This window comes from Cherax quadricarinatus, chromosome 36, assembly GCF_038502225.1.
Source record: "Cherax quadricarinatus isolate ZL_2023a chromosome 36, ASM3850222v1, whole genome shotgun sequence".
Classification (NCBI taxonomy): Eukaryota; Metazoa; Arthropoda; class Malacostraca; order Decapoda; family Parastacidae; genus Cherax; species Cherax quadricarinatus.
The window spans coordinates 20,330,898-20,358,599 of NC_091327.1; the positions used below are offsets into that span (position 1 = coordinate 20,330,898).

Below are 27,702 nucleotides of genomic sequence, written 5' to 3' on the forward strand. Positions count from 1 at the left end.
CAGCTAGGCAGATAGGTTGGCCAAGTATACATATAATACAGCCAAGCCCCCGCACACAGACAGTGAAATAGAAGATGGATTCTGTATTTTTCGCCCTCATACTCGACCCTCTACAACAAACTGTTGGCTGAATCAAATCTCAGTTGTAGGCTTAATTATACAGCAGTCGGGTTCTCTTTAGTTTTACTGTCTCCATGTGGGTTTATTGACTCTTTTAGCAGTGTTTCTTACACTTTTATGATGAGTGTATAAAAGTAGAACGGAAGTAAGATACATGGAATAACGAACAATGACATTTGTGCAGTGAGACACATGTTGCACAGTGTCTCATTCTTCAACTTGTCAGTTTTGTAAAGCATTTACATCACATGGAATAATGTGAGGATGAGCTGGAGGCAGGTGGTGAAGGAGGCGCCCGGAGGTTATTGACACACCGGACATTCAGTAGTTTCTTGTGAAGGTGAACGCTCAATGGAATTATAAATATTAATGAACTGTGAACATGAACAATGAAGACTCTCCAGGAAGTTTGCTAGCGAGAGTAGAGTTTTAGAAGGTGTGAAACTACAGTGTTTACTCTCTTGAAAGTTACGTGGGAAGGCTGGAGTTCAGTGGAGCAACAACACTGACTCTACGATGTTCGTGTCCTGGAGAGTCACCTGGTGGGAGTAACCGTGAATGGTTTCTTTCATTAGGTTACCTTCCCTAAGCACCTAACACTCAGCTAGTTACGTCAAATAATGATTACAGTTTTATGCAACTACTGTATCCATTGAAGTTAATCTCTGTAGATTTATTTATGATTAATCAGTTATGAATGCAGTTATTATCGTTATTATATCTAGAGCTGACATTTTTAAGAGAATGGAGCATTAGTCAGCTTCCTCCCAGAACAATGCTTGTAAGGTGTCGAGTCAGGAGCTATCACAGCTGCAGGTGGTTCTATATTTAAGTGGCTCCGGCTGTTTTGAGTGTCTGGCTCCATTATGAGAGAGAGATGGAGTCAGGTGGTATCGGCTGGTGTGGTAGGAGCTGCAGGTGGTGCTACATAGTGGTGTGCTCAAAGCTGCAAGTGGTGCCACATAGTGGTGGCTCCAGGTGTTTTGAGTGCCTGGCCCCAGTGCGAGAGAGTGATGGAGGTGTTGTAGTCAGGTGGTGGTGGGTGATTACTGTTGTCAGGAGAATTTCCCAGATAGAGCAAAGGTCCCAGCTGCACCTTCCCCACACCGTCTTCGACACCCCACTTGGAAGTGTACAACAGCTGCGGAAAAAACAGGTAAGCAAAATGGTCAACGTATAACAGAAGGACGGTGGTATAACTAAAAAAATATTGATAGAGTCTGCCCAAAATGGTTTTTGAACAGCCATTGTAGGAAGAAAGCCATAAATAATAACTGGTTGATAAGAGCAGAAAGGCACAAAGCCGTGACTGGAACAATATACAAATAACCCGCACATACGAGAGACGCTTACGACGACATCTCGGTCCGTTTCGGCATATAAAAGGTGATGGAGCCAGTATATATAAGGGCTCCCTCTCCTTCGTGTGTTAGTGTGACTTGTAAATAGTCCAAGTAGGACCGAAACTTCTCCATAACCTTCTCACTTCTATGTGCGGGTGATTTGTGTAAAAATTGCTTGGTTAGTTTCTTAGCTTCAAATTCTATCGACTGCATCAGAGTTATTAAGGCGGCACATTTCACCGAAATGTGGTCAGAACTGTCCTCTCCACAGCATGGGTTACTTGTGAACTTTTCCAGCCTCGGTATTTAAGTCTCTAACAGAAATAAATTAAAATATTGAAATATTTATAATTTTATATATGATAAATAACTCCCCGCTTGTATCAAAACATCTTGCTGCCGACAATAATGAGAAAAATGACATGCTGCAGAGGAAACTATTACTGGAACAACGTTTCTCTCATGGGTTTTTAAAGCTCTACACACAGCGAAACGTTGTCCCAACAGAAGCTTCCTCTGCAATGTGTATCTTGCCTTCAACTTCAACGTAAATTAGTCTCGTTGTAAGATGAATACTGAGTGACCTGTACCTTGAGGATGATGGCTGCGTGTTGCAGACTGTCTCGTCGCAGGATAAACACAGAACGACACCTAAACACAGGGTCGTGAGTCACTGGCATCTGTACAGGGCTGGAGGATTCTCTCTCGATGCGTTCACCCTTCACCCACAGAGCCACCCGACACACCACATCGGCCGAGTCTTCATATAAGATATATTATAATATAAGATACAGTACATTATAAGATACATTGTGGTTATATGCATCGATAGTTGTGTCTCTCCAGTGGTGGGTCATCATATGACTAAGACCCATGTAAGGAAACACTTGTACTCTTTCCTGATAAACTTTACCTAACCTAATAAGTGTATATACGCTGAGAGTTTAAGTTAACCCTTATTTTAGGGAATAAATTATCCTTGGACCGGTTGTGAACACGTTACATACCGACTTAATGGCCCTTATTTAATCGATAGGCCTTAATCCCAATTAAGCAATCATTTTTTTCCCACTAAGATGCATTACAGTTACAACAGCAAGTAACCTGTATTACTTAGCATTTTGGGCAGAAGGAAACAAGGTGAGTAAAATTTGTACAGCATGCATCTCAGGACGGAGGATCGAGCCGGCCCCATTTTTTTGTGGTGAAAATTCCACAGAGGGTTTTAACCGCTTCTCATAACAATAAACAAATGCCCGGAAACCTATCGGACTTCTATGATCTTGTTGCCATACTCCATCATACAGGATGATCTTGCTGTCATACTCCATCATACAGGATGAACTTGTTGCCATACTCCATCATACAGGATGATCTTGTTGCCATACTCCATCATACAGGATGATCTTGTTGCCATACTCCATCATACAGGATGATCTTGTTGCCATACTCCATCATACAGGATGATCTTGCTGCCATACTCCATCATACAGGATGATCTTGTTGCCATACTCCATCATACAGGATGATCTTGTTGCCATACTCCATCATACAGGATGATCTTGTTGCCATACTCCATCATACAGGATGATCTTGCTGCCATACTCCATCATACAGGATGATCTTGTTGCCATACTCCATCATACAGGATGATCTTGTTGCCATACTCCATCATACAGGATGATCTTGCTGCCATACTCCATCATACAGGATGATCTTGCTGCCATACTCCATCATACAGGATGATCTTGTTGCCATACTCCATCATACAGGATGATCTTGCTGCCATACTCCATCATACAGGATGATCTTGTTGCCATACTCCATCATACAGGATCTTGCTGCCATACTCCATCATACAGGATGATCTTGCTGCCATACTCCATCATACAGGATGATCTTGCTGCCATACTCCATCATACAGGATGATCTTGTTGCCATACTCCATCATACAGGATGATCTTGCTGCCATACTCCATCATACAGGATGATCTTGTTGCCATACTCCATCATACAGGATGATCTTGCTGCCATACTCCATCATATAGGATGATCTTGTTGCCATACTCCATCATACAGGATGATCTTGTTGCCATACTCCATCATACAGGATGATCTTGTTGCCATACTCCATCATACAGGATGATCTTGCTGCCATACTCCATCATACAGGATGATCTTGCTGCCATACTCCATCATACAGGATGATCTTGCTGCCATACTCCATCATACAGGATGATCTTGTTGCCATACTCCATCATACAGGATGATCTTGTTGCCATACTCCATCATACAGGATGATCTTGTTGCCATACTCCATCATACAGGATGATCTTGTTGCCATACTCCATCATACAGGATGATCTTGTTGCCATACTCCATCATACAGGATGATCTTGCTGCCATACTCCATCATACAGGATGATCTTGTTGCCATACTCCATCATACAGGATGATCTTGTTGCCATACTCCATCATACAGGATGATCTTGTTGCCATACTCCATCATACAGGATGATCTTGTTGCCATACTCCATCATACAGGATGATCTTGTTGCCATACTCCATCATACAGGATGATCTTGTTGCCATACTCCATCATACAGGATGATCTTGTTGATCTTGTTGCCATACTCCATCATACAGGATGATCTTGTTGCCATACTCCATCATACAGGATGATCTTGTTCCATCATCATACAGGATGATCTTGTTGCCATACTCCATCATACAGGATGATCTTGTTGCCATACTCCATCATACAGGATGATCTTGTTGCCATACTCCATCATACAGGATGATCTTGTTGCCATACTCCATCATACAGGATGATCTTGTTGCCATACTCCATCATACAGGATGATCTTGTTGCCATACTCCATCATACAGGATGATCTTGTTGCCATACTCCATCATACAGGATGATCTTGTTGCCATACTCCATCATACAGGATGATTTTGTTGCCATACTCCATCATACAGGATGATCTTGTTGCCATCCTCCATCATACAGGATGATCTTGTTGCCATACTCCATCATACAGGATGATCTTGTTGCCATACTCTATCATACAGGATGATCTTGTTGCCATACTCCATCATACAGGATGATCTTGTTGCCATACTCCATCATACAGGATGATCTTGTTGCCATCCTCCATCATACAGGATGATCTTGTTGCCATACTCCATCATACAGGATTATCTTGTTGCCATACTCCATCATACAGGATGATCTTGTTGCCATACTCCATCATACAGGATGATTTTGTTGCCATACTCCATCATACAGGATGATCTTGTTGCCATACTCCATCATACAGGATGATTTTGTTGCCATACTCCATCATACAGGATGATCTTGTTGCCATACTCCATCATACAGGATGATCTTGTTGCCATACTCCATCATACAGGATAGCTTTCCTATCATAATACATCACACAAGATGGTTTTCCTTTCATATTCTACCACACGGGATCTTTTCTTCATATCTGAATACACAGTATAGTCTTCCTGTCGCAATTCATCACAAAGATTCAATTTTCACATAACGTAATAAAGTCCGTCAGCTTGAGCTGGGAGACATTAGGTGGGAGACGAGGATATCGTCAAGCACTGCGCTACACAAATAACCCGCACATAAAAGAGAGAAGCTTACGAAGACGTTTCGGTCCGACTTGGACCATTGACAAAGTCACACTAACAGAGGTGGAGCAGGACGGCTATATATAGGCAGGAAGAGGTGGAGGTAGTAGTAGTAGTAGTAGTAGTAGTAGTAGTAGTAGTAGTAGTAGTAGTAGTAGTAGTAGTAGTAGTAGTAGTAGTAGTAGTAGTAGTAGTAGTACAAGAATTGTATATAATACCGACAAGATGAAATTAAGACACATGCACAACACCGCTAGGTGAGTGGAGCAGCAGGAGCATAGGAAAACTTGCTCGTGCGATTCGCTGAGTCTAAGAATTGATCCTCGGACGTTTCTTTTGTGAGCGAAACGCTGCCACCATTGCGTAACTAACTACCCGGAGAAACGTATGTGCTCCCCCTGCCCACGGTTGAGTCATGATTCCTGAATGTATCAGTCTTCAACTAGAGGAAGGTCAGTGATGTTAACCAGGATGACATGGCCACGTGAAAGACATGATATAGAAATAATCAATTATTTTTTAGAAACACAGCAAAAAGCGTAGCCACACAGGCAATAAGACACAAGCGAGCAAATTGGTTAATTATTTGGGTTAAAATCTATCAGTTGCATGAGTGTTATTGTCGATGTGTGTCACCTGAACACAACAAATCAATAGTTTACTCATGTAATAGAGACTACAGTAAACCCTCAATGTATATGCACGAGGTGATGCACACAATATACATTCGCTTTGGAGAAAAACGGCATAAAATACCGACAAGATGGAAAAAAAAACACAAATTGTTATTTCATGCAAGAGATCATTTAGACCAGGGTAGGCACGTATGGAAAAAAAACATGTGCTGGATGTATCACGGGATGAAAAAAGTACTTACAGAATATTTAATAACTGCAAAACAACCACTGTGAAAAAGTGAAATCCCTAGAAATTTCACTGTTATTCACAGAGGATGTTTTGCATATTGTGATATCATCTATTTACTGTGATCTTATTGCATTATTTAATAATTATAATTAAACAGATACCTTTCTTCCTGGCCTTGGAGAGAACGCTGGGGTGGTGCAGACGTAAGATCTTGGCTCTGAGGACTTCCAGTGTGAGAGTGACTTCGCTGTGTGTTTGTCCAGGAAGTTCTGCCTCGGCATCAGAGTAATCACAGCGCAGACTCACCTCTACTACACCCAGATCATCGGTCAACTGCAAAAACATGTCAACAGTGATATACCATGATATCTAGGAGTGGATAATGGCTGTACGTACACACATAAGTCATATTTCAGTCTTGGCGGCCGGGACGTACTGTCACAGGAGCAGTCTTGCTGACTCGACCCTCGTATTATTAACGTGAATCTTAACGCCAAGATTGTTTCTGTTGGGGAGTGTCTCTTCTGGTACTTTGTCAGTTGTTCTAATCTTCACAACGCACGTGATCATATCTGACCTTAACTGTCTTCCAACCTCTCTTCACTTTACCTTATTTCTGTCTTTCTTCCCCTTTTTTTATAATGACTGATAATGGTCCAGAACCGAACGAAACGTCGTCTAGTTTCATCTCAGTATATCCAAGACACATAGTAAACCTTAGTTAAAAAGACTTTTCGGTCAGCAAGAGTTTTATCCCTAAGCGAAACGTTGTTTTCAAGTCATCCTGTGTCCTCATGTCTTTTACTTACTAGGTGCCGGCTCACTGTCTATCTTTCATGAGTCATCTCCAGTTTTTCTTAATTCTCACTTATTTCACTTCTTGGGAACCTCAGCATTTCCCATTCGCTAAAGAGAAATCTGTAAGTAGTAGTTAAATTTATAACTATTCTTCGAAACATATTTTTTTTTCAACATGTTGGCCGTCTCCCACCGAGGCAGGGTGACTCAGAAAAGAAACACTTTTACCATCATTCAGCACTTTCATCATCATTCACACATAATCACAATCTTTGCACAGGCGCTCAGATATGACAGTTTAGATGTCACTCTAGACAGTCAATATCCCAACCCCCTCCTTTAGAGTGTAGGCATTGTACTTCCCATTTCCAGGACTCAAGTCCAGCTAACCGGTTTCCCTGAATCCCTTCACAAAATATTACCCTGCTCACACCCCAACAGCTCATCAAGTCCAAAAAACCATTCGTCTCTATTCACTCCTATCTAATACGCTCACACATGCCTTCTGTATGCCCAAGCCCCCTTCCATACAAAACCTCTTGTACCCCCTCCCTCCATCCTTTTCTAGGACGAAACCTACTACTCCTCCATCCCTACACTACAGATTTATACACCCTCCAAGTCATTCTATTTTGCTCTATCCTCTCTAAATGACCAAAATACCTCAATAACACCTCCCCAGCCCTCTGAATAATACTTTCAGTAACTCCACACCTCCTCCTAATTTCCACACTACGAATTCTCTGCATAATAATTACACCACACATTGCTCCACTGCCTCCAGCCTTCTTCTCGCTGCAGCGTTTACAACCCAAGCTTCACACCCATATAAGAGTGTTGGAACCACTATACTCTCATACATTCGCTTCTTTGCCTCCATGAATAACATTCTTTGATATATATCAAAGCAATAAACAAATACAACCGCGAAGCAATATGGATAGAGTTTATCCTTGCATTTACGAAATTCTCAACGCCCTTAGGAGCTATCAGGGCGGAAGAGAAAAATTGATATCAGACGTGATTTCTTTTTCATGCAGTTTTGATTAAGTTTTTAATTATGAGCCTAGTATGTAAAAAAACTGGCAGTGTGTTATTCCAAACCAAAACTGTTTTTTGAAATCAGTAAGATAGGTAGAAAAATACTGTCTCATAGAAAGAGAGAGTTAATTTTATTGAGTCATAATGTCCAATTTATGGTTTTATATTGTTGAATATCATAATGTTATTTTTTTTTTAAATAGCGCCAGAAATTTTGGAGATAGTGCAGAGATTCTGATGAGGTGTAATGAGAAAGCCAGACATAACTTTAGAAAAGGAGACAGGAGAGGGAGAGAGAGAGGGAGAGAACGAGAGAGGAAGAGAGAGAGAGAGAGAGAGATTAACCATTAATTTATAAAATTTTCTCTGACATTGCAGAGACTTGGAAAATGAGTCTCATCAGAGTTGAAAACTGTTGTACAACATATGGGAATCTTTATTAAAGAAACGTTTCGCCACACAGTGGCTTCTTCAGTCCAATACAAAGCACAGAGGAATAAGGAGAGGAGGAGTTTGAAGTAATCAGTCCCTCAGCCTAGAATCTATATGTTCAGTCCATCAGTCTTGTAGAAAGTACAGCACATGGCCGGAGAAGCAGCTTAAATACGCGAGTCGAAACAGAGGAGACGAGACCACAAGCTCCTCTCCTTACTCCTCTCTGCTGTGTATTGGAGTGAACAAGCCACTGTGTGGCGAAACGTCTTTTTAATATTGATTCCCATTTGTTGCACAACAGTCTTCAACTTGTCGATTTTCAAATCATTTATAACAACAGAGTTGAAAACATTGACTGATCCTCAGTTGATGTGTCATTTTTATGCTGGTAATGTAATCGCTGCCTCCGTTCACTGGTCATATATATTGGATATATTTTCGTAAAATATAAATGTCGTTAACTTACCAAACACGAATGATGAAAATTTGATAAGTAATTCGTTAACTATTATTATTATTATTATTATTATTATTATTATTATTGTTGTTGTTGTTGTTGTTGTTGTTGTTGTTTGAAGTATAATATCAGTAATGTTGGTAATAAAGATATTAATACTAGTAGTAATAGTAGTAATGGCGGCAGCAGTGGCAGTAGTAGTATTAGTAGTAGTAGTAGTAGTAGTAGTAGTAGTAGTAGTAGAAGTAGTGGTAATAGCAGTAATAGTAGTGGTAGCAGTAACTGTAGAAACAGTAGTAGTAATAATAGTAGTACTGGGAGTAACAGAATTTATAAGCATTGTTGCTGCTATCATTAATAATATTATTATTAATTATTAGCATTAAATAATATGTAAATTACTTCTTGTTTCAATTATTATAAATACTATTGCATTTGTTGGTCATCCTTGAATGTAATAATAATCAGACGTTGTTATACTCATTTTTAAGTGAGCTCTAGATGGTAGATAACCATGGTTTACCATGAAGCTGTAAGCTGGTGCGAGACAGACAAGCTTCCTAGCATCACTTGCCGAGCCTTGAGCCAAAAAATGTTTGTATATGTCGAGTATTGGATGTGACCAGACAAACTGTAGTGTATAGACGCATATACCAAAGAACCTTTATATTTAGAACATAAGAAAGAAGGAACACTTCATCAGGCATACTGGTCCATGCGAGGCAGGTCCAAGTCTCCTGCCGGCTTAAGCCAATGCCCCAACGTAGTCAGGTCGGGACACATTCACCTAAGGAAGGAGCACGGCATCTGACCTAGTAGCACAAGCTAGTCAGGTCCAGCTCACACCCACCCGCACCCACTCGTGTATTTATCTAAGCTATTTTTAAAACTACACAACGTTCTAGCCTCTATAACTGTACTTGGGAGTTTGTTCCACTCACCAACATTAATGAGAGTACAGCTGTTTATGACAGCTATGTACCCCTCACAGTAGCAAATTATTACGAGGTACAGATCCGTACAGAACCAGGGAAATGGAAGGCAATCAGTTTTAATCTTAGAAATGAAGAGTAGTTCTAATTCCTTTGAAAAAATAATGTCTTTACCAGCATCATGGCACTTGTCTTGAAGGATCTGCAGAAACAACATTCTGGAGATTTCTCGCTCGAGCTGGGAATGTCGTAAATATTGTAAATAAATTGGAAGGGAGATTAAGCACATATATGGGGTGTGGTGGATGATATGCCGGTGTGTGGTGGATGACATACCTGTGTGTGGTGATGAAGTGGTAAAATGAGAGCCTCTGAGGGGTCAGTGAGGAGCATGAGGGCATGACCTATGGCAGCGTACCTCCACACACGCCCACACACCCACACCGACACCTTCACCAAGCCTTTCTTCTTCATTTTGCTCTCCCGTGGGGACTTCACCACCGTTTCCAGCTGTAAGAAGTAGAATCATTGCTAGCATTATCTATCCAATGGACACCACAGCCTTCACAACCGTTTCCAGCTGCAAGAAGAATCATTGTTAGCACCATCTATCCAAACCTTCCGACGGACGTCGTGACCTTAGACACGAAAGTGAAGTATTCTTCCACATTGTTTCTCAGGCATACTGCCAGATAAGATTTATTTTTCACTTTTTCTTCTGTCGTTAATCTCAAGATATTTATGGTATAATACTTGTGGTTGTAATGGCGCATTAGTCACTACTGAAACTGTAAGTATCGCATAGTGTCCAGCAGATAAAAAAAAAAATGCATATACTGAGTATTTTACACGATATCTCAAAATTAATAAGTATACAAGATAAAAATGCAGGAAAACATTATTAAGGCATAAGTTTTGCAAGTTTTGAAGCCTTGATGGCCCAGATTAACACTACTTTGGCGTAACGATCCACAGATTTATTGAGGCAACATCAGTTGGGTACACGAAGTTCTGTTGACATTTTTGGTGGGTTGGAAGAATGTGTCAACACATGGCCTGGGGAGGGGAGGAAAGGAGGGGGAGGGGAGGAAAGGAGGGGAGGGGATTTTAGAAGCTGACCCATCACTGGATTCCATCTCTATTGCAGATACATGTTCCTATATTCTGGGGGAATCAATGACGCATATGTAGTTATAAGCTCTTGCAAATTTATTTATCCATATTAACGTATATATTTATTTTACACAAAAAAAAACCGACAGAAGGACGGAAACTCAAGGCGTTTCGCACTGTCCCCAGGGTTTTGTTAGGAGCTATACCAGACTACAATACTTATATGAAATGGAAATTCTCAGAGGTAAGCAGACAGTGTGGTCAGCGCCATGTACATCCTATCAGACCCTGGCCTAGAGTTGTCTTTCCTTGTGGCTCGTTTTGCACCTCCTGATCGCACGTTTGCGATTGTCTTGCATATACTACACAAATAATAATAATAATAATAATAATAATAATAATAATAATAATAATTAATAATAATACTAACAGAAAGACAATCTTACCTTGACTTTGACGTTGGGACCATGGGCGTGTGGAAGGACCAACCAGCGAGTGCGACCTCCAGGCTCCACGCTTACTTCCAGCATTAGACCGCCCGACCCGCCTACCCAAGGCAGCCCTGCCAGCCCACACACGCCCACGCGTACCCTGAGTGTGGGCGGATTCAGCGAGAAATGAGCGAGCGTGGAATGATAGAGACTGTGGTGTTGGTGGTAGCCTGGAGTCGGTGGGAAAGGATTGTTATTAAACCATAAGGGGTCATAAAGCGCCTTGAGGAACTGGAGGCAATCAGACTCGATCTGAGGAAAGGAAATTGCCTCTCTCACGGGTCCTAGGCTTTCTCATTAAGTCCTAGGCTCTCTCATTAAGTCCTAGGCTCTCTAATTAGGTCCTAGGTTCTTTCATTAGGTCCTAGGTTCTCCCGTTAGGTTCTAGGCTCTCTTATTAGATCCTAGGCTCTCATTAGATACTAGACTTTCTCATTAGTTCCTAGACTCTTTCATTAGGTCCTAAACTCTCTCATTAGGTTCTATCTGGCTCTATCATTACGTTCTAGGCTCTCTCATTAGGTCCTGGGTTCTCTCATTAAATCCTAGGCTTTCTCATAAGCCCTAGGGTCACTCACAGGCCCCTAGACTCTCTCACAGATCCTAAGCTCTCTCATAGATCCTGTGCACTCCTATAAACGTAAGCCACAAGACAGTTATGTAGACAAATATTTGTGACCTACATACTGTAAATAAATAAAATAATTCAAATAGGACAAATAACTGAGTTTGAGTTAGCATTGCCCCTTTCAACGGAGACTTCATGCGCTCTAAAACCGTTTTTTCGTGCGGTCTGATCATTGTACTCAGTGGATAACTGCGACTTGCAGAAGTAAGGTTTGGCAGTGTCGACAAATGGGAGGATGACGATGCAGGGAAGTGTTCAATGGTACCAATGGTTGTAGCAATGAATGGTTTATGTTAGGTAAGGTTTTGTCAGGAAACAGGACAAGTGTGTCCTGACGCGGGTCTTAGTCATATGATGACCCACAGCTGGAGCTTTTGGTCGTCTGACCAAGGAATTCCGCTTATGAAAGTTTGCCTGCACTAAGAGACTCCCCTTCGGTCGATCATGATTGCCTCCCATCACCCAGATGCTGTGTGACCCTGACGATTTAATGATTTTCCTTAACAAAATGATGATGGTGATGATGATGAAAATAATAATAATAATAATAATAATAATAATAATAATAATAATAATAATAATTAATAATAATAATAATAATAATAATAATAATAATAATAATAATAATAATAATAATAATAATAATAATAATAATAAAAGTAATAATAATAATAATAATAATAATAATAATAATAATAATAATAATAATAACAATAATGATAAAAATAAAAATAATACTTATAATAATAATAATAATAATAATAATAATAATAATGTTATTAAAAGAATAATAATAATACTAATAGCAATAATAACAGTAATAAGAATAATAAACATAATGATAATAATAAAAATTAGTAATAAGAATTAATAATAATAATAATAAAAATAATAATAATAATAATAATATTATTATTATTATTATTATTATTATTATTATTAATCACCATCGTCCCTGACGCCCGAGAATCTGCAGGGTGATGGAACCATAACATTCCTTGGCTGGGTTGCTGATGTTGCCTGTGGCTGGCCTAACACAAGTAGCTTCAGGCAGCTCCTCGTCCTCATCCTCACTACACGACTCCACTGTGGAATAAGATATATATATATATATATATATATATATATATATATATATATATATATATATATATATATATATATATATATATATATGCAAAACAACCACTCTGAAAGAATAGAGAAATTCCAAGCGCTTGGAATTTCTCTATTCTTTCAGAGTGGTTGTTTTGCATATTCTGAAATCACCTGTTTACTGTGATTTTATTGCATATATATATATATATATATATATATATATATATATATATATATATATATATATATATATATATATATATATATATATATATATATATATATGCAAAACAACCACTCTGAAAGAATAGAGAAATTCCAAGCGCTTGGAATTTCTCTATTCTTTCAGAGTGGTTGTTTTGCATATTCTGAAATCACCTGTTTACTGTGATGTTATTGCATATATATATATATATATATATATATATATTTATATATATATATATATATATATATATATATATATATATATATATATATATACACTGGTACTGTAACACTGAGACTGCATAGTGGATGTTGTGGAAGGTTTACTGGAAAGGATGTACGTGTATTATTCGTGTATTATTTGTGAGTGAATACGCTGTGAGTGAAGGCTGTGTTGTGTGCGTGAGTGGTAGGTGGGCGAACATTTGGAAAGTGTGTGTGTACTCACCTATTTGTGGTTGCAGGGGTTGAGACATAGCTCCTGGCCACGTATCTTCACCGGTCGCTACTAGGTCCACTCTCTCCCCGCTCCATGAGCTTCATCATATCCCTTCTTAAAGCTAGGTATGGATCCTGCCTCCACTACATCACTCTCCAGAGTGTTCCGCTTCCTGACAACTCTATGAATGAAGAAATACTTCCTAACATTCCTGTGACTCATCGGAGCTTTCAACTTTCAGTTGTGACCCCTTGTTGCTGTGTCCCATCTGTATGTGTGTGTGTGTGTGTGTGTGTGTCACAAAGACAGGTGTGTGGCTAGCAACGTGTACTCAGGTGTGCTAATCAGCTGCCCTGGACGTCTCTCACTCAAATACTTCATAAAAATAATCCGCCGGTGACATTTATTTGCGAGTTATTGAAGAGGCTCGATCCTCAGTCCTCTGATAATTGAGATATATACGCCGGTTGTTCTACCAAGTGTGCAACGTTACAAATTAGACGTTTGAGATCCTCTGCTCTCTAGTCTTTAAGGAGAAACTAGAGAGGAAGATCTCTTGATCCAAGTAACTGGAGCCACTCTTCCCTTTGCTCGGCTCGAAGTTGATAGCCTCTCATTCCCCATTTCACCTCCAAGGATGAAATGATATGTACACCCAGATAAGGTACATACTGGCTGTGCATACACAGTATGTACACTTAGATAATACACATGTTGAGTACATATTCACACGACTTGTACGCACACACACACGCAGCACGTTAACGATGCTATAACTAGATGGCGACAGCTGAAAAAATAATATATATATATATATATATATATATATATATATATATATATATATATATATATATATATATATATATGTATGTATGTATGTATATATGTATGTATGTATGTATACATGGAAAAGCATGATGATGCCGATGCCTTGTGGGTAAGAACTCAAGTACGACTCAGAACATTTACTAAAGTAAATGTTTCGTCCTGAGTGGCTTAATCAGTTCTAATTATTTGTGACGATACATTTCCTTTAACAAATGTCTTGAAATGTACATAAGTGTCCTTATCCAGAGACAGATAAGAGTACAGGGCTAGTGAGAAGCATTACCAGGATGTGGGAAGCCTGAGGACTGGGGAGGGTGAGGTGAAGAGACGACTGCTTTCATTAATGTGTTGAAGCCAGTACGCATCATGCCCCAGTTCCCATCACGACTGCGAGGAGTGGTCGGGGTGCTGGCAGACGACCCTCCCGAAGGGGTGTTGCCGCCCCTGCTGCGGGCGGCTTGAGTGGAGAGAGATAGATGAGTAGGGCGGTGGGTACGTGAAGAACGGTCTGGTTGAGGGCTGCCTGAGGGAGTGACAGGCAAGCAACGGGCTTCCCTGGGACTGACGGACACTAGGGACTGACAGGAGGAACTGAGCAGCATAGTGGAGACTGAGAGCTGGGAATTCGTGGTACCTGTCGACGTTTGACTGGGGGGTAGTCCACTCGGCTGGGAAGCCGTTAGCGGCTTAGATGGCTTACCCGGCTTTGTGACACCTGTAAGACATCCAGAGGGGTAATCACATTATCATAAGAAATAACATTCACAAATATAATGATTCTTGATCATTGATTTTAGTCTTTTAAAACTTAGAAACATTTATTGTTAACACAACCTTACGGAATACATTATATATATATATATATATATATATATATATATATATATATATATATATATATATATATATATATATATATATATATATATATATATATATATATATATATATATATATATATATATATATATATATATATATATATATATATATATATTTTATTTTTTTTTTATTATCACACTGGCCGATTCCCACCAAGGCAGGGTGGCCCGAAAAAGAAAAACTTTCACCATCAGTTGGACGCAGGAGGGAGAGATATATCATAATCTACACTTGGAAAATCTTGGAAGGAATGGTCCCAAATCTGCACACAGAAATCACTCCCTACGAAAGTAAAAGACTGGGCAGGCGATGCAAAATGCCGCCAATAAAAAGTAGGGGCGCCATTGGTACACTAAGAGAAAACACCATAAGTGTCCGGGGCCCAAAACTGTTCAACACCCTCCCATCAAGCATTAGGGGAATTGCCAATAAACCCCTGGCTGCCTTCAAGAGAGAGCTGGACAGATACCTAAAGTCAGTGCCGGATCAGCCGGGCTTTGGCTCGTACGTCGGACTGCGTGCGGCCAGCAGTAACAGCCTAGTTGATCAGGCCCTGATCCATCGGGAGGCCTGGTCATGGACCAGATAACCTCCAGGTATCATTCACTCCATCACTGTCTTGCCAGAAGGGTGCTTTACACTACAGTTTTTAAACTGCAACATTAACACCCCTCCTTCAGAGTGCAGGCACTGTACTTCCTATCTCCAGGACTCAAGTCCGGCCTGCCGGTTTCCCTGAACCCCTTCATAAATGTTACTTTGCTCACACTCCAACAGCACGTCAAGTATTAAAAACCATTTGTCTCCATTCACTCCTATCAAACACGCTCATGCATACCTGCTGGAAGTCCAAGCCCCTTGCACACAAAACCTCCTTTACCCCCTCTCTCCAACCTTTCCTAGGCCGACCCCTACCCCGCCTTCCTTCCACTAGAGACTGATACACTCTTGAAGTCATTCTGTTTTGCTCCATTCTCTCTACATGTCCGAACCACCTCAACAACCCTTCCTCAGCCCTCTGGACAACAGTTTTGGTAATCCCGCACCTCCTCCTAACTTCCAAACTACGAATTCTCTGCATTATATTCACACCACACATTGCCCTCAGACATGACATCTCCACTGCCTCCAGCCTTCTCCTCGCTGCAACATTCATCACCCACGCTTCACACCCATATAAGAGCGTTGGTAAAACTATACTCTCATACATTCCCCTCTTTGCCTCCAAGGACAAAGTTCTTTGTCTCCACAGACTCCTAAGTGCACCACTCACTCTTTTTCCCTCGTCAATTCTATGATTCACCTCATCTTTCATAGACCCATCCGCTGACACGTCCATATATATATATATACATATATATATATATGTATATATATATATATATATATATATATATATATATATATATATATATATATATATATATATATATATATATATATATATATATATATATATATATATATATATATTCTTCCTTGAGGCCTTTTTATCCACTTCTCCGAGGCTATGGGTCCCACAATTTGCACCAGAGGTGGACCCCATCCTATATAAATATATATATATATATATATATATATATATATATATATATATATATATATATATATATATATATATATATATATATATATATATATATATATATATATAACCTCAGTGACTCAGCAGGAATACAGGACCCTAGCTATGCCAGTGACTCAGCAGGAATACAGGACCCTAGCTATGCCAGTGCCATCACTGAATGGGAGACTCTTGCTGCTCCAGCACCAAACCCTAGTGCAGCACTGGCTTACAAACAGTCAGGCTGGGATGACCCGATCGCTGAAAATGTGCTTGCCGACATGCTCAAGGCTGCAACGTCAGATAGGGAGACTGCCCATCTTCAGGCTGTGAGTGCACATCACTCCGGGGACTTCCTCCAAACAGTTCCCATATCGGCAATGGGAGCGCGACTCGACCCTAAGACCCTCCGTATTGCAGTGACTCTGCGTCTTGCTGCCCCAATTCACACAGAACATACGTGTATTTGCAGCGAAGCACAAGCCGACCAATACGGTCTACATGGTTTTAACTGTTCCAAAACCAAGGGCTGGCATGCAAGACACAATGAGGTCAACGACATCATAAAGAGAACCCTTGCTACAGCTGGATGCCCAGCCGAGAGGGAGCCCCGATCTCTAGCAGCCAACAATACCCACAACCAGCTATCCGCCCCGACGGGATCACCATCTATCCTTGGAAGAATGGCAAGCTCTTAGCATGGGACTACACCTGTGTGTCCACACTGGCTGACACCTATATCCATCACAGTGTGGGGCGACAGGGAGGAGCTGCTGACCACAGGGAGGAGTACAAGATCAGCAAGTACAGGGACATAAGCCAACAGTATCAATTTGTCCCAGTGGGATCAGAGACCTTGGGATCATGGGGAAAAAATGCCACACGTTTCCTTAAAGAATTCGGTTACAGACTCATCGACACCACCAGGGACCAAAGGGCAGCCACTTTCATGTTCCAGCGCCTCAGCGTGGCCATCCAGAGGGGAAATGTTTGCTGTATACTTGGCTCGCGTCCGGCTTCGGAGAAGCTGGAGGAAATTCATGATCTTTAATACATTGTACCATTGTATTCATGTTTGTGTTTTCTGTAAGTGTATTCTGTTTATTAATAAATGTTCACATAGAATATAAAATATAGGTGGTGGTAGGAGAAGAAAATATTCAAACACCTCCGGGGAGAACCTTGAGTTTTCCATGAGGTACGTTTATTGTCTTCTCTGAGGATGAGGGTCCCATTCCAGCTATAGAGGTGGTACTTCCATATATATATATATATATATATATATATATATATATATATATATATATATATATATATATATATATATATATATATTTATAGTGATACTTATTAATGGTTACATAGTATATATTACGCAGTTTCCTCAAAAGGGATCCTCTTCCCGCAATCACCAAGAAGGTAACCATTTAACAAAGACTCTTGTCTGGGAACACTTGTCCTGTGTAATGACGAACAAAACTCCCTCTTTTCTCCTCCTCTTCTGACCGAGGAAATAGTGTAAGCTAAACAGAGATTAATTCTGCCTAAAAAAATGCTCTCCAGCAGAAGATTTCAGGAGCACAGAGAAGCAGGGTGATGCCTTCTCTCTAGCAGCGTGAGGAAGGTGCCTTGATGCAGGGGAAGATCTCTTGATCCAAGGAACTAGACCCCACATCTTTGCCCTCAGATCGAATCTGATTGCTTACCATTTTTTTTTTTTTTTAATTGCCGGTATTCTCCCGGCCCGGGTCTTTTCCAAGTAGTGGTGACCCGGCCTTGGCTCCCTATCTGGGGAGTGTCTCGAGACTTAAGTCTCTCCACCCATGGCACATGTATAACATTATGACTATAGCACTTTTCCTTGAATATAATAATAATAATAATAATAAGTAATAACAACAACAACAACAATAATAATAATAATAATAATAATAATAATAATAATAAGCAATAATAATAATAATAATAATCTACCAGCATATATAGTTCGTGGGAAGTCCCACGAACAGTATAATTATGTATCTAGGTCAGTATTGTGTGGCTGTCGGCAGCCCCCCTCCCCCCACACACACCTACCTATATTTTTGGTAGACACTCCACACAGGATGAGAGAACACTCAGTGTTGTCAAATGAACTGACTGGCTATTGCCGTTTGCTTCCTGGTGTAATCAGAAAGATATTGTTTGAGCACCTAGCAAAGGTCGAGTCCTGCCTCCTGGTCCTGTCTCTTGCCACATTCACTCCCTTCTAGTCTCGTGGTCCCTATGGTGTGTTAGTTACCAAATGGTAAAGGCACTTGTCGATAGGCACTTAGCCGCCTGTTGTTTAGTGTGTGTTTAGTGTGTGTGTACTCACCTAGTTGAGGTTGCGGGGGTCGAGTCCGAGCTCCTGGCCCCGCCTCTTTACTGATCGCTACTAGGTCACTCTCCCTGAGCCGTGAGCTTTATCATACCTCTGCTTAAAGCTATGTATGGATCCTGCCTCCACTACATCGCTTCCCAAACTATTCCACTTACTGACTACTCTGTGGCTGAAGAAATACTTCCTAACATCCCTGTGATTCATCTGTGTCTTCAGCTTCCAACTGTGTCCCCTTGTTACTGTGTCCAGTCTCTGGAACATCCTGTCTTTGTCCACCTTGTCAATTCCTCTCAGTATTTTGTATGTCGTTATCATGTCCCCCCTATCTCTCCTGTCCTCCAGTGTCGTCAGGTTGATTTCCCTTAACCTCTCCTCGTAGGACATACCTTTTAGCTCTGGGACTAGTCTTGTTGCAAACCTTTGCACTTTCTCTAGTTTCTTCACGTGCTTGGCTAGGTGTGGGTTCCAAACTGGTGCCGCATACTCCAATATGGGCCTAACGTACACGGTGTACAGGGTCCTGAATGATTCCTTATTAAGATGTCGGAATGCTGTTCTGAGGTTTGCTAGGCGCCCATATGCTGCAGCAGTTATTTGGTTGATGTGCGCTTCAGGAGATGTGCCTGGTGTTATACTCACCCCAAGATCTTTTTCCTTGAGTGAGGTTTGTAGTCTCTGACCCCCTAGACTGTACTCCGTCTGCGGTCTTCTTTGCCCTTCCCCAATCTTCATGACTTTGCACTTGGTGGGATTGAACTCCAGGAGCCAATTGCTGGACCAGGTCTGCAGCCTGTCCAGATCCCTTTGTAGTTCTGCCTGGTCTTCGATCGAGTGAATTCTTCTCATCAACTTCACGTCATCTGCAAACAGGGACACCTCAGAGTCTATTCCTTCCGTCATGTCGTTCACAAATACCAGGAACAGCACTGGTCCTAGGACTGACCCCTGTGGGACCCCGCTGGTCACAGGTGCCCACTCTGACACCTCGCCACGTACCATGACTCGCTGCTGTCTTCCTGACAAGTATTCCCTGAGCCATTGTAGTGCCTTCCCTGTTATCCCTGCTTGGTCCTCCAGTTTGTGTGTGTGTGTACTCACCTATTTGTGGTTGCAGGGGTCGATTCATAGCTCCTGGCCCCGCCTCTTCACTGATTGCTACTAGGTGTGTGTGTGTGTGTGTGTACTCACCTATTTGTACTCACCTATTTGTGGTTGCAGGGGTCGATTCACAGTTCCTGGCCCCGCCTCTTCGCTGATTGCTACAAGGTCCTCACTCTCCCTGCCCCATGAGCTCTATCATACCTCGCCTTAAAACTATGTATGGTTCCCGCCTCCACTACGTCACTTTCTAGGCTATTCCACGGCCTGACTACTCTATGACTGAAGAAATACTTCCTAACATCCCTTTGATTCATCTGAGTCTTCAACTTCCAATTGTGACCTCTTGTGTGTGTGTCCCTTCTCTGGAACATCCCGTCTTTGTCCACCTTGTCTATTCCGCGAAGTATTTTATATGTCGTTATCATGTCTCCCCTGACCCTCCTGTCCTCCAGTGTCGTCAGGCCGATTTCCCTCAACCTTTCTTCGTAGGACAATCCCCGTAGCTCTGGGACTAGTCTTGTTGCAAACCTTTGCACTTTCTGTTATTTCTTGACGTGCTTGACTAGGTGTGGATTCCAAACTGGTGCTGCATACTCCAGTATGGGCCTGACGTAGATGGTATACAGAGTCTTAAACGAATCCTTACTGAGGTATCGGAACGCTATCCGTAGGTTTGCCAGGCGCCCGTATGCTGCAGCAGTTATCTGATTGATGTGCGCCTCAGGAGATATGCTCGGTGTTATACTCACCCCCAGATCTTTTTCCTTGAGTGAGGTTTGCAGTCTTTGGCCATCTAAACTATATTGTGTCTGCGGTCTTCTTTGCCCTTCCCCAATCTTCATGACTTTGCATTTGGCAGGGTTAAATTCAAGGAGCCAGTTGTTGGACCAGGCTTGTAGCCTGTCCAGGTCTCTTTGTAGTCCTGCCTGATCCTCGTCCGATTTAATTCTTCTTATTAACTTCGCATCATCTGCAAGCAAGGACACTTCTGAGTGTGTGTGTGTGTGTGTGTGTGTGTGTGTATGTGTGTGTGTATTTATCTAGTCGCAGCAGAATTACCTGCGTGGTGTCCAAACTTTAAACTGCAGATGTTGTCCCACTTATCACTTACTCCTGGGTGCTACTACACTATTATGTCAATTTATATATAAATGAATTTCTTTTTAGTACTCTTTCTATGCCACTTTTTTATCACTTTACAACTGGTGACTCTTGATACGAGGAATTGGAGTCACTCTTGCCCGCCTCGGACCACAGCTTATCACCTCTCATTTCCCAGGCGCTGCATGACCCCTACATGTTTAGCGCTTCTCATGAATATAATAATAGTAAACGTCTTGCTGATAGTCCTAATAAATATTTTATTTTACATTTTTCACATTTTTTTCATTATATTTTGTACGTATATGTGAGTGTAGTATATTATGCTTATGTTACATATCTGTCTGTTTCACTCTAATACTGGTAGTATTGCATGTATTAGTGCACGGAGGATCGAGCCTCCTTCAGTCCTTACGCTGTATGATCCACACGGGTTTAGCGCTTAACATAAAAAATCCATCACAGACACCTCATTATTATTATATTTTGGGGAAGCGCTAAACCTATAGGGGACATACAGCACCTGGGGGACTTGGAGACATTCTGGTTCGACTCAAGGAAGGGAGAAAGACACTTCCTTGCATCAAGAGCCCTTCACCGGGGTCAAGGAACCTTCCCTGAAGGGACAAACACCTCATCATGACTAGGCTTTATACCCCCTTGATTCATGTCATATCAGATAACCATTAACATTACTTCACTGCAAACAATAAATTCCCCTTAGGCCGCATCAAACCCATTTTAACCTTCTAAGTTCCAGCATTCTTTGCAAACGTACAAACCAATAAACAATTTTATTTCCGAAACGTCCATAATTATTAAAAAAAAATTAAGGTGAAGTTTATTACATATACTTTTTCGAAAAAAAAAACTGGTTATGTGAAACATCTCGGGCAGACTAACACTAATATTTCAATACACTTATATTTGTACAATTATATAGCTAGGGTGAAATTATCTGAACAATAAATTTAATATAATCTAGTTGTCTGTATATAAAGTAATTAAATATTTCGATAATATTAAATAACAAACCTTTCTTTGTCTCTACACGTCATCACATCATGTCATTACATCCTGTTATAACATCACTCTGAGAGGACAAAGTAAAGTGATACCCATAATATCGACTTAAGAAATTAAGTACAAATACGTAGAACATATTTACTGTATCCAGTAAAGAGGTCCTAAATGTAAGCAATAGTGCCCTTTTACCCGCTTCATTCTACGTAAACATGTGATTTTTACATCGGTTCAAGACCGTTGCTCAAGCCACTGGAGTACTAAAGTGTAAGTGTAATTTGGGGACCAAATATGTGACTGTAATAATGACGAATAAGACACATGGGTATCTATTTCAGAAACGTTTTGCCTACACGGGAGGCATCTTCAGTCGTATTTTAGTCACCTGAAGTCGACTGAAGAAGCCTACTGTGTAGACGACCCGTTTCGGATACCAAAGTACTGTATATCTGTCTACTTCATTTACTTCCCCAGGAGGCTATACTCACCGTTCTTGGTGGGCGTGGGAGGGCAGTCGGAGTGGAGGCGGTGTAGGGCGCGTGCGGCTATCAACTTCTCCTGTGGGGTCATGTAGGCGTGGGTAGGGCGCTCACACAGCTCCAGGTTGTCCTTCGTCAGGGACTCAGCCGAAGCCACTCTGTTGTAGGGAGGTGTCGTATCTGAGGTCCACCCACTGCTAGATATAGCCTACCCACTGCTAGATGTAGCCTACCCACTGCTAGATGTAGTCTACCCACTGCTGGATGTAGCCTACCCACTGCTAGATGTAGCAGTGGGTAGGCATTAATTTATTTGGGTCAAGGCTGTGTGTGCTTTCCGCAGGCAGTGTGTGTTACCTGTCACCAACTCCTACTATCTTTCTCTTTCTCTCTCTCTCTCCCCCTACACACACACACACACACACACACACACACACACACACACATACACAGTTCTGAGGATCAATTGATGGCCAGCGGTAAACACTGACATTTCCCAGAAAGAAGAGATCACAAGATTATCTGACTGAGGAGAAATAGACGAAGTCAGAATATTTCGGTGTTCAATAACCCAAAGACACCTTCAGCAATACCATCTGACAACAACCCACACTGAGCCAAAGAGCATCACACTGTAGTGACTCGAAATAAGGAAGGTGGGTAACTTTTTTTTTTATACTGTTTGACGGTAATCACAGATACCATCTTTGAGAGCGAAAGAAATGTTAAATTAATAGAGAAAGGGTCAGATGAAACAGGTATTAATTAATGTTCAATGGAGAACTTGGAAAGGCTTCCCTGGATGTTGCACAAGTCAGTCATGAATAATAAACTGGTCATGGAGGAATTAAGGTCAAGAGTGGAGGCACTATTCATGCCATAGGGGCGCACTCTCCCAGTGAGAGCCAAATCATCCCTCGACCCTGAGACACTTTTCACCCACGTATGCAGTGATCTGGCACACACCTCTGTTGTAACTATCATGCAACAACTATTGGAAAAAATGGAAAAGAAACAGAGAAATAAACTATTATGTGACGAGTAAAAATTATATTACCGTGGCAGAAATAAGGCAAAACTGAAATATAAACTGGATAATATTTTGGTCTTTCCTGGAACATCATCAAGTGGCAAGTGTGTCCACATATGTAGAGAGATGTATTATAAACACACTATCTGGAAAAATTAATTAAAAAACAAGGGAATATTTTGATCTGCATCAGAGACCTTCAGATACCGAAATATTCAGCTGGACTTTTTAATTCTTTTCCAGACAGTGGAGTCTATATTACAGTGAGTAGATAGATGTGTATTAGGGATACACCTTGAGCAATAATGTAGTTATATACATTAGGAGAAATGACGACTGTTAGAGGTGGCTCCGTCAATCCAGTGAACCCCATTATTAAACTGGCCCTTTAAGGAGCGTGCCTTAGTGTTAGTGAAATACTCTTGATCCAAAGAATTAGAGTTGCCTCGACTGGTGTGGGTCGCATCCCGGGACAAAATTGACCTAATTTTCCCGAAATGTTCTGCATAACAAGGGGCTTTCTATATAGTAGTATTTCATTGATGTCAGCTAGGCCTGTATACCTTGTACATGTACTTGTAGATATTATTATTATATTATTAAACCTAATTACCTCCTATTCTCTAGGTACCGTATGATTCTATTCAGTTTAGCACTTCATCGTAAATATATATATAATAGTGGGTTGATATCATGGGCCTGTCACCAGGAATATACTCCACTGGGATTTGATTTTAAACATTTTCTCACTGAGGTACGCCTGAACTCATATATAATGTTCTATGGCACTCCAGTGACATTGTCCATTAAACCATACCCCCGGCCGGGATTGAACCCGCGGTCATAGAGTCTCAAAACTCCAGCCCGTCGCGTTAGCCACTAGACCAGCTAGCCACAATAACGCGACGCGACGGGCTGGAGTTTTGAGACTATGACCGCGGGTTCAATCCCGGCCGGGGGTATGGTTTATTTGCAATCGTGTCATTACGATTTCTTGAGTCATTGTCCATTAATTACGTTTTGGTCACGAAGGTACATAGACACCAACGTCAATTGTGTGGATGTATCAGCTGAATTTTTAATATTCAAAATTAGTACTCAGCCTTAAAATTTGGCTCACTCTATAAGTGTTTATGCAGTCATATTTTGGCTAATTTTTAGTATATGATATAACCAGGTAAACAAATGTTGCCTAAATTTATTTATTTTTTTGGTCATCTAGTGGCACACTCAGGTCTAGTGATATTTAGACTCTATGAATACTGAGCAGAATATTAAGAATATTAAGAATGTTAAGTTTTTTTTTCAGTTTTAACGCTGAGTACAAACAATTGCAACTTGCACAGGTAAGTTGTAGAAAGTTTCTGGAGAATTACTGGATCCTTTTAGTTATTTATGGGTTTTTATACTTAATTTCCTCGGTCACATTCGTATATACTTTAATTTTAGAACTGTACGATCGCTGCGTGTCCACTAATTCTTCTTGATCCGTGACATTAAATTGTAAGTGGTATTTGTTTCAACTGATGAATTTTCCAGACAATAATTGCTGTCAGTGGATATATGTGAAAAAAAACAAAAAAAAACATGAGCACTATTTTTCAATATTTCAACGTGCTCGCTGAGCAGCGATACGATCACTATTTTGTGTCCCACCAGAATTTTAAAATTACCATATTTCACAATCACTTTCCAGTTTCTCTCAAAACAATCATTCTTCCACTTGGTTCAAAATTCCAGTTTAGAATCTGTCTCTCTTCCTCCTCTTTTCTTCTCACATTTCCGGATGTTTGAACATTCAAAATTATTCACTTTTCACTTGACAGTATTTATTCTAAACAACAATTCTCTTGAATCTGAATCTTTATACCTCCCTTTTTTTGACTGGTCCAGTGTCTAACGCGACGGTCTGGAGTTTTGAGACTGACCGCGGGTTCAAACCCCACCCGTGGTATGGTTTACCTCCCTCTTTTCATTCTACCTTTTTTTCAGCATTAACAATATTATCTCTCTACCTTTCTACATGTGAATTTAACTCTCCCATGCAAACTCTCCCTTGCACCTTTTAAACTCCTCTAATTTCAAAGTGGTCATTCATAAAAGTAACAATTAAAATTTAACCTCTTTTCTACATCCATGTACGCTAAAACAACACAGTTTCGGTAATCACTTTCATTTTTAATGGTTAGTTCCTGCATTTAGGGGAATGATAATCGGCCCTTTATTCCTGCCAGGTTAGTCACCCTCTGTGACCCACATAGCTACAAAGGATTTTAATCCGCTTCCCCGAGACAGTTATAAAGATTAAGTAGAAATAAAGACAAAAATGGATAGTAAGTGGATTGTAAGTAAAGATTATAAGTATGTATACAGCAGCTATTATTAGTAGTTATACAGCAGTTATAATCTCTGCCAACTTTATTCTCATGATTAATATTCTCTCAGTAGTTTATATACCCTACGTTCCTAAGGTAGTGTGGGACACAGGGGGTTTTATTTGTAAGGAAAAAAATAATCATGACAGTCCCGAACAAGCTTTATTTCAGGAAATATTTCGCTCAGGATTGAGTTTTATCAGGACTTGATTTAATGCTCAGTCGTGTACTAAACATGGATTAAAATAAAAGAATGACCTACATTGCTTGTCTTTATACCCACTTGTCTGCGTGTTGTCCCAGCCACCCAAAATTCTCCAGATTCGGATTGGTAACATTGGAAAATCCAAGAAAGTCAAGCAGTTTGGCTTTTTTACATTGGGAGTCCATAGTTATATGTATTAAGATTCGAATCTCTGAGCTTTCTGCTGGCTTACTGCTCAACCTTGTAAAAAAAAAACTGACATAATATCTTATGATTTATTTTTCTAAAGTAGTGCTCACCGTGATATTTTCCTGTGTGTGACTACGGGAGAGGAGGAAGAGGCTAGGAGGGGATGGTGGGGACGAGCATAGAAGCAGCAGCAACATATCCTCTTCAGGAACGCCATGACTCCCCAGCCTTGATCATCCTTGTCTAACCTCGAGGAAGACGTTGATATTCCTCCTGCTTTCCGCCGCCGTCGCTCCTTCTTGAGGTCATCCGAGCCGAAGACGTCGTAGCCCTTATTCTTCATCTTAACGATGATTTCAGATATCTTTCCCTTCATCTGCAGGAGAGGAATGGCAGCAAGTTATGACGGAGGGACTGGGTGGATGTAGTTTGGCTGATGAACAATATACACTATCAGCTGTACTCTCATGTTTGTTTTTCGTGTTATTTACAACTTTTAAGAAACGTCATTGTTTATTATGCGTATGTTTTAGCCACACTATGATTTACTGATGCTGTTACACATAATTATCTCTTCACACGAGCAACGTAGTCAGAAGTACTATAATCCGAGGCTTCCATATAGCCCATGATAAGCGTCTGTAATGTGTCATTCTCAATGTTTTGATATGTCACTGTAGTTTGCATTTTCTCTTCATTATATGACAGGAAATTTCAGTAAAATTATATACATACACGATGTCTCCAAAGTTTGACATGGGCAAAAGACCTGAAAAATACTGAATACAGACTTGCAGTTAATTAATTTATTCTAATTATATTCGCTACCACTTGTAATTAATTCTACATTATAACCTTTCTTAAGATCTTTTGTTCTATTTAGCTATCGTGGGTGTGGGAGGACGGTGATGCACTACACCTCTCTAGCGTCGTGTCGCACAAC

At 40.7% G+C, this 27,702-nt stretch overlaps 1 protein-coding gene across 1 annotated transcript; it reads right to left on the reverse strand.

The window, feature by feature from the left end:
- Positions 1-166: 166 nt before the first annotated feature.
- Positions 167-27,702, reverse strand: LOC128691299 (uncharacterized). The gene is made up of 10 exons (XM_070091543.1): positions 27,615-27,702; positions 26,870-27,135; positions 22,970-23,118; positions 14,732-15,163; positions 12,821-12,959; positions 11,201-11,345; positions 9,978-10,151; positions 6,140-6,311; positions 2,054-2,223; positions 167-1,261 (listed from the first exon to the last, which is right to left on the reverse strand). The coding sequence occupies exons 2-10, from the start codon at positions 27,133-27,135 to the stop codon at positions 1,061-1,063; spliced, it is 1,848 nt and encodes a 615-aa protein (XP_069947644.1). The 5' UTR covers positions 27,615-27,702; the 3' UTR covers positions 167-1,060.

Bases quoted from the DNA above. Each gene is read 5' to 3' on its own strand.
- LOC128691299 (XM_070091543.1), bottom strand. From the start codon at position 27,135: ATGAAGGGAAAGATATCTGAAATCATCGTTAAGATGAAGAATAAGGGC. The intron at 11,346-12,820 runs GTGATTAATAAT...GCCCACACTCAG, and splicing joins CTCGGGCGTCAGGGACGATG to GGTACGCGTGGGCGTGTGTG. The intron at 6,312-9,977 runs GTATGTCATCCA...ATGTTTTTGCAG, and splicing joins CACTTCATCACCACACACAG to TTGACCGATGATCTGGGTGT.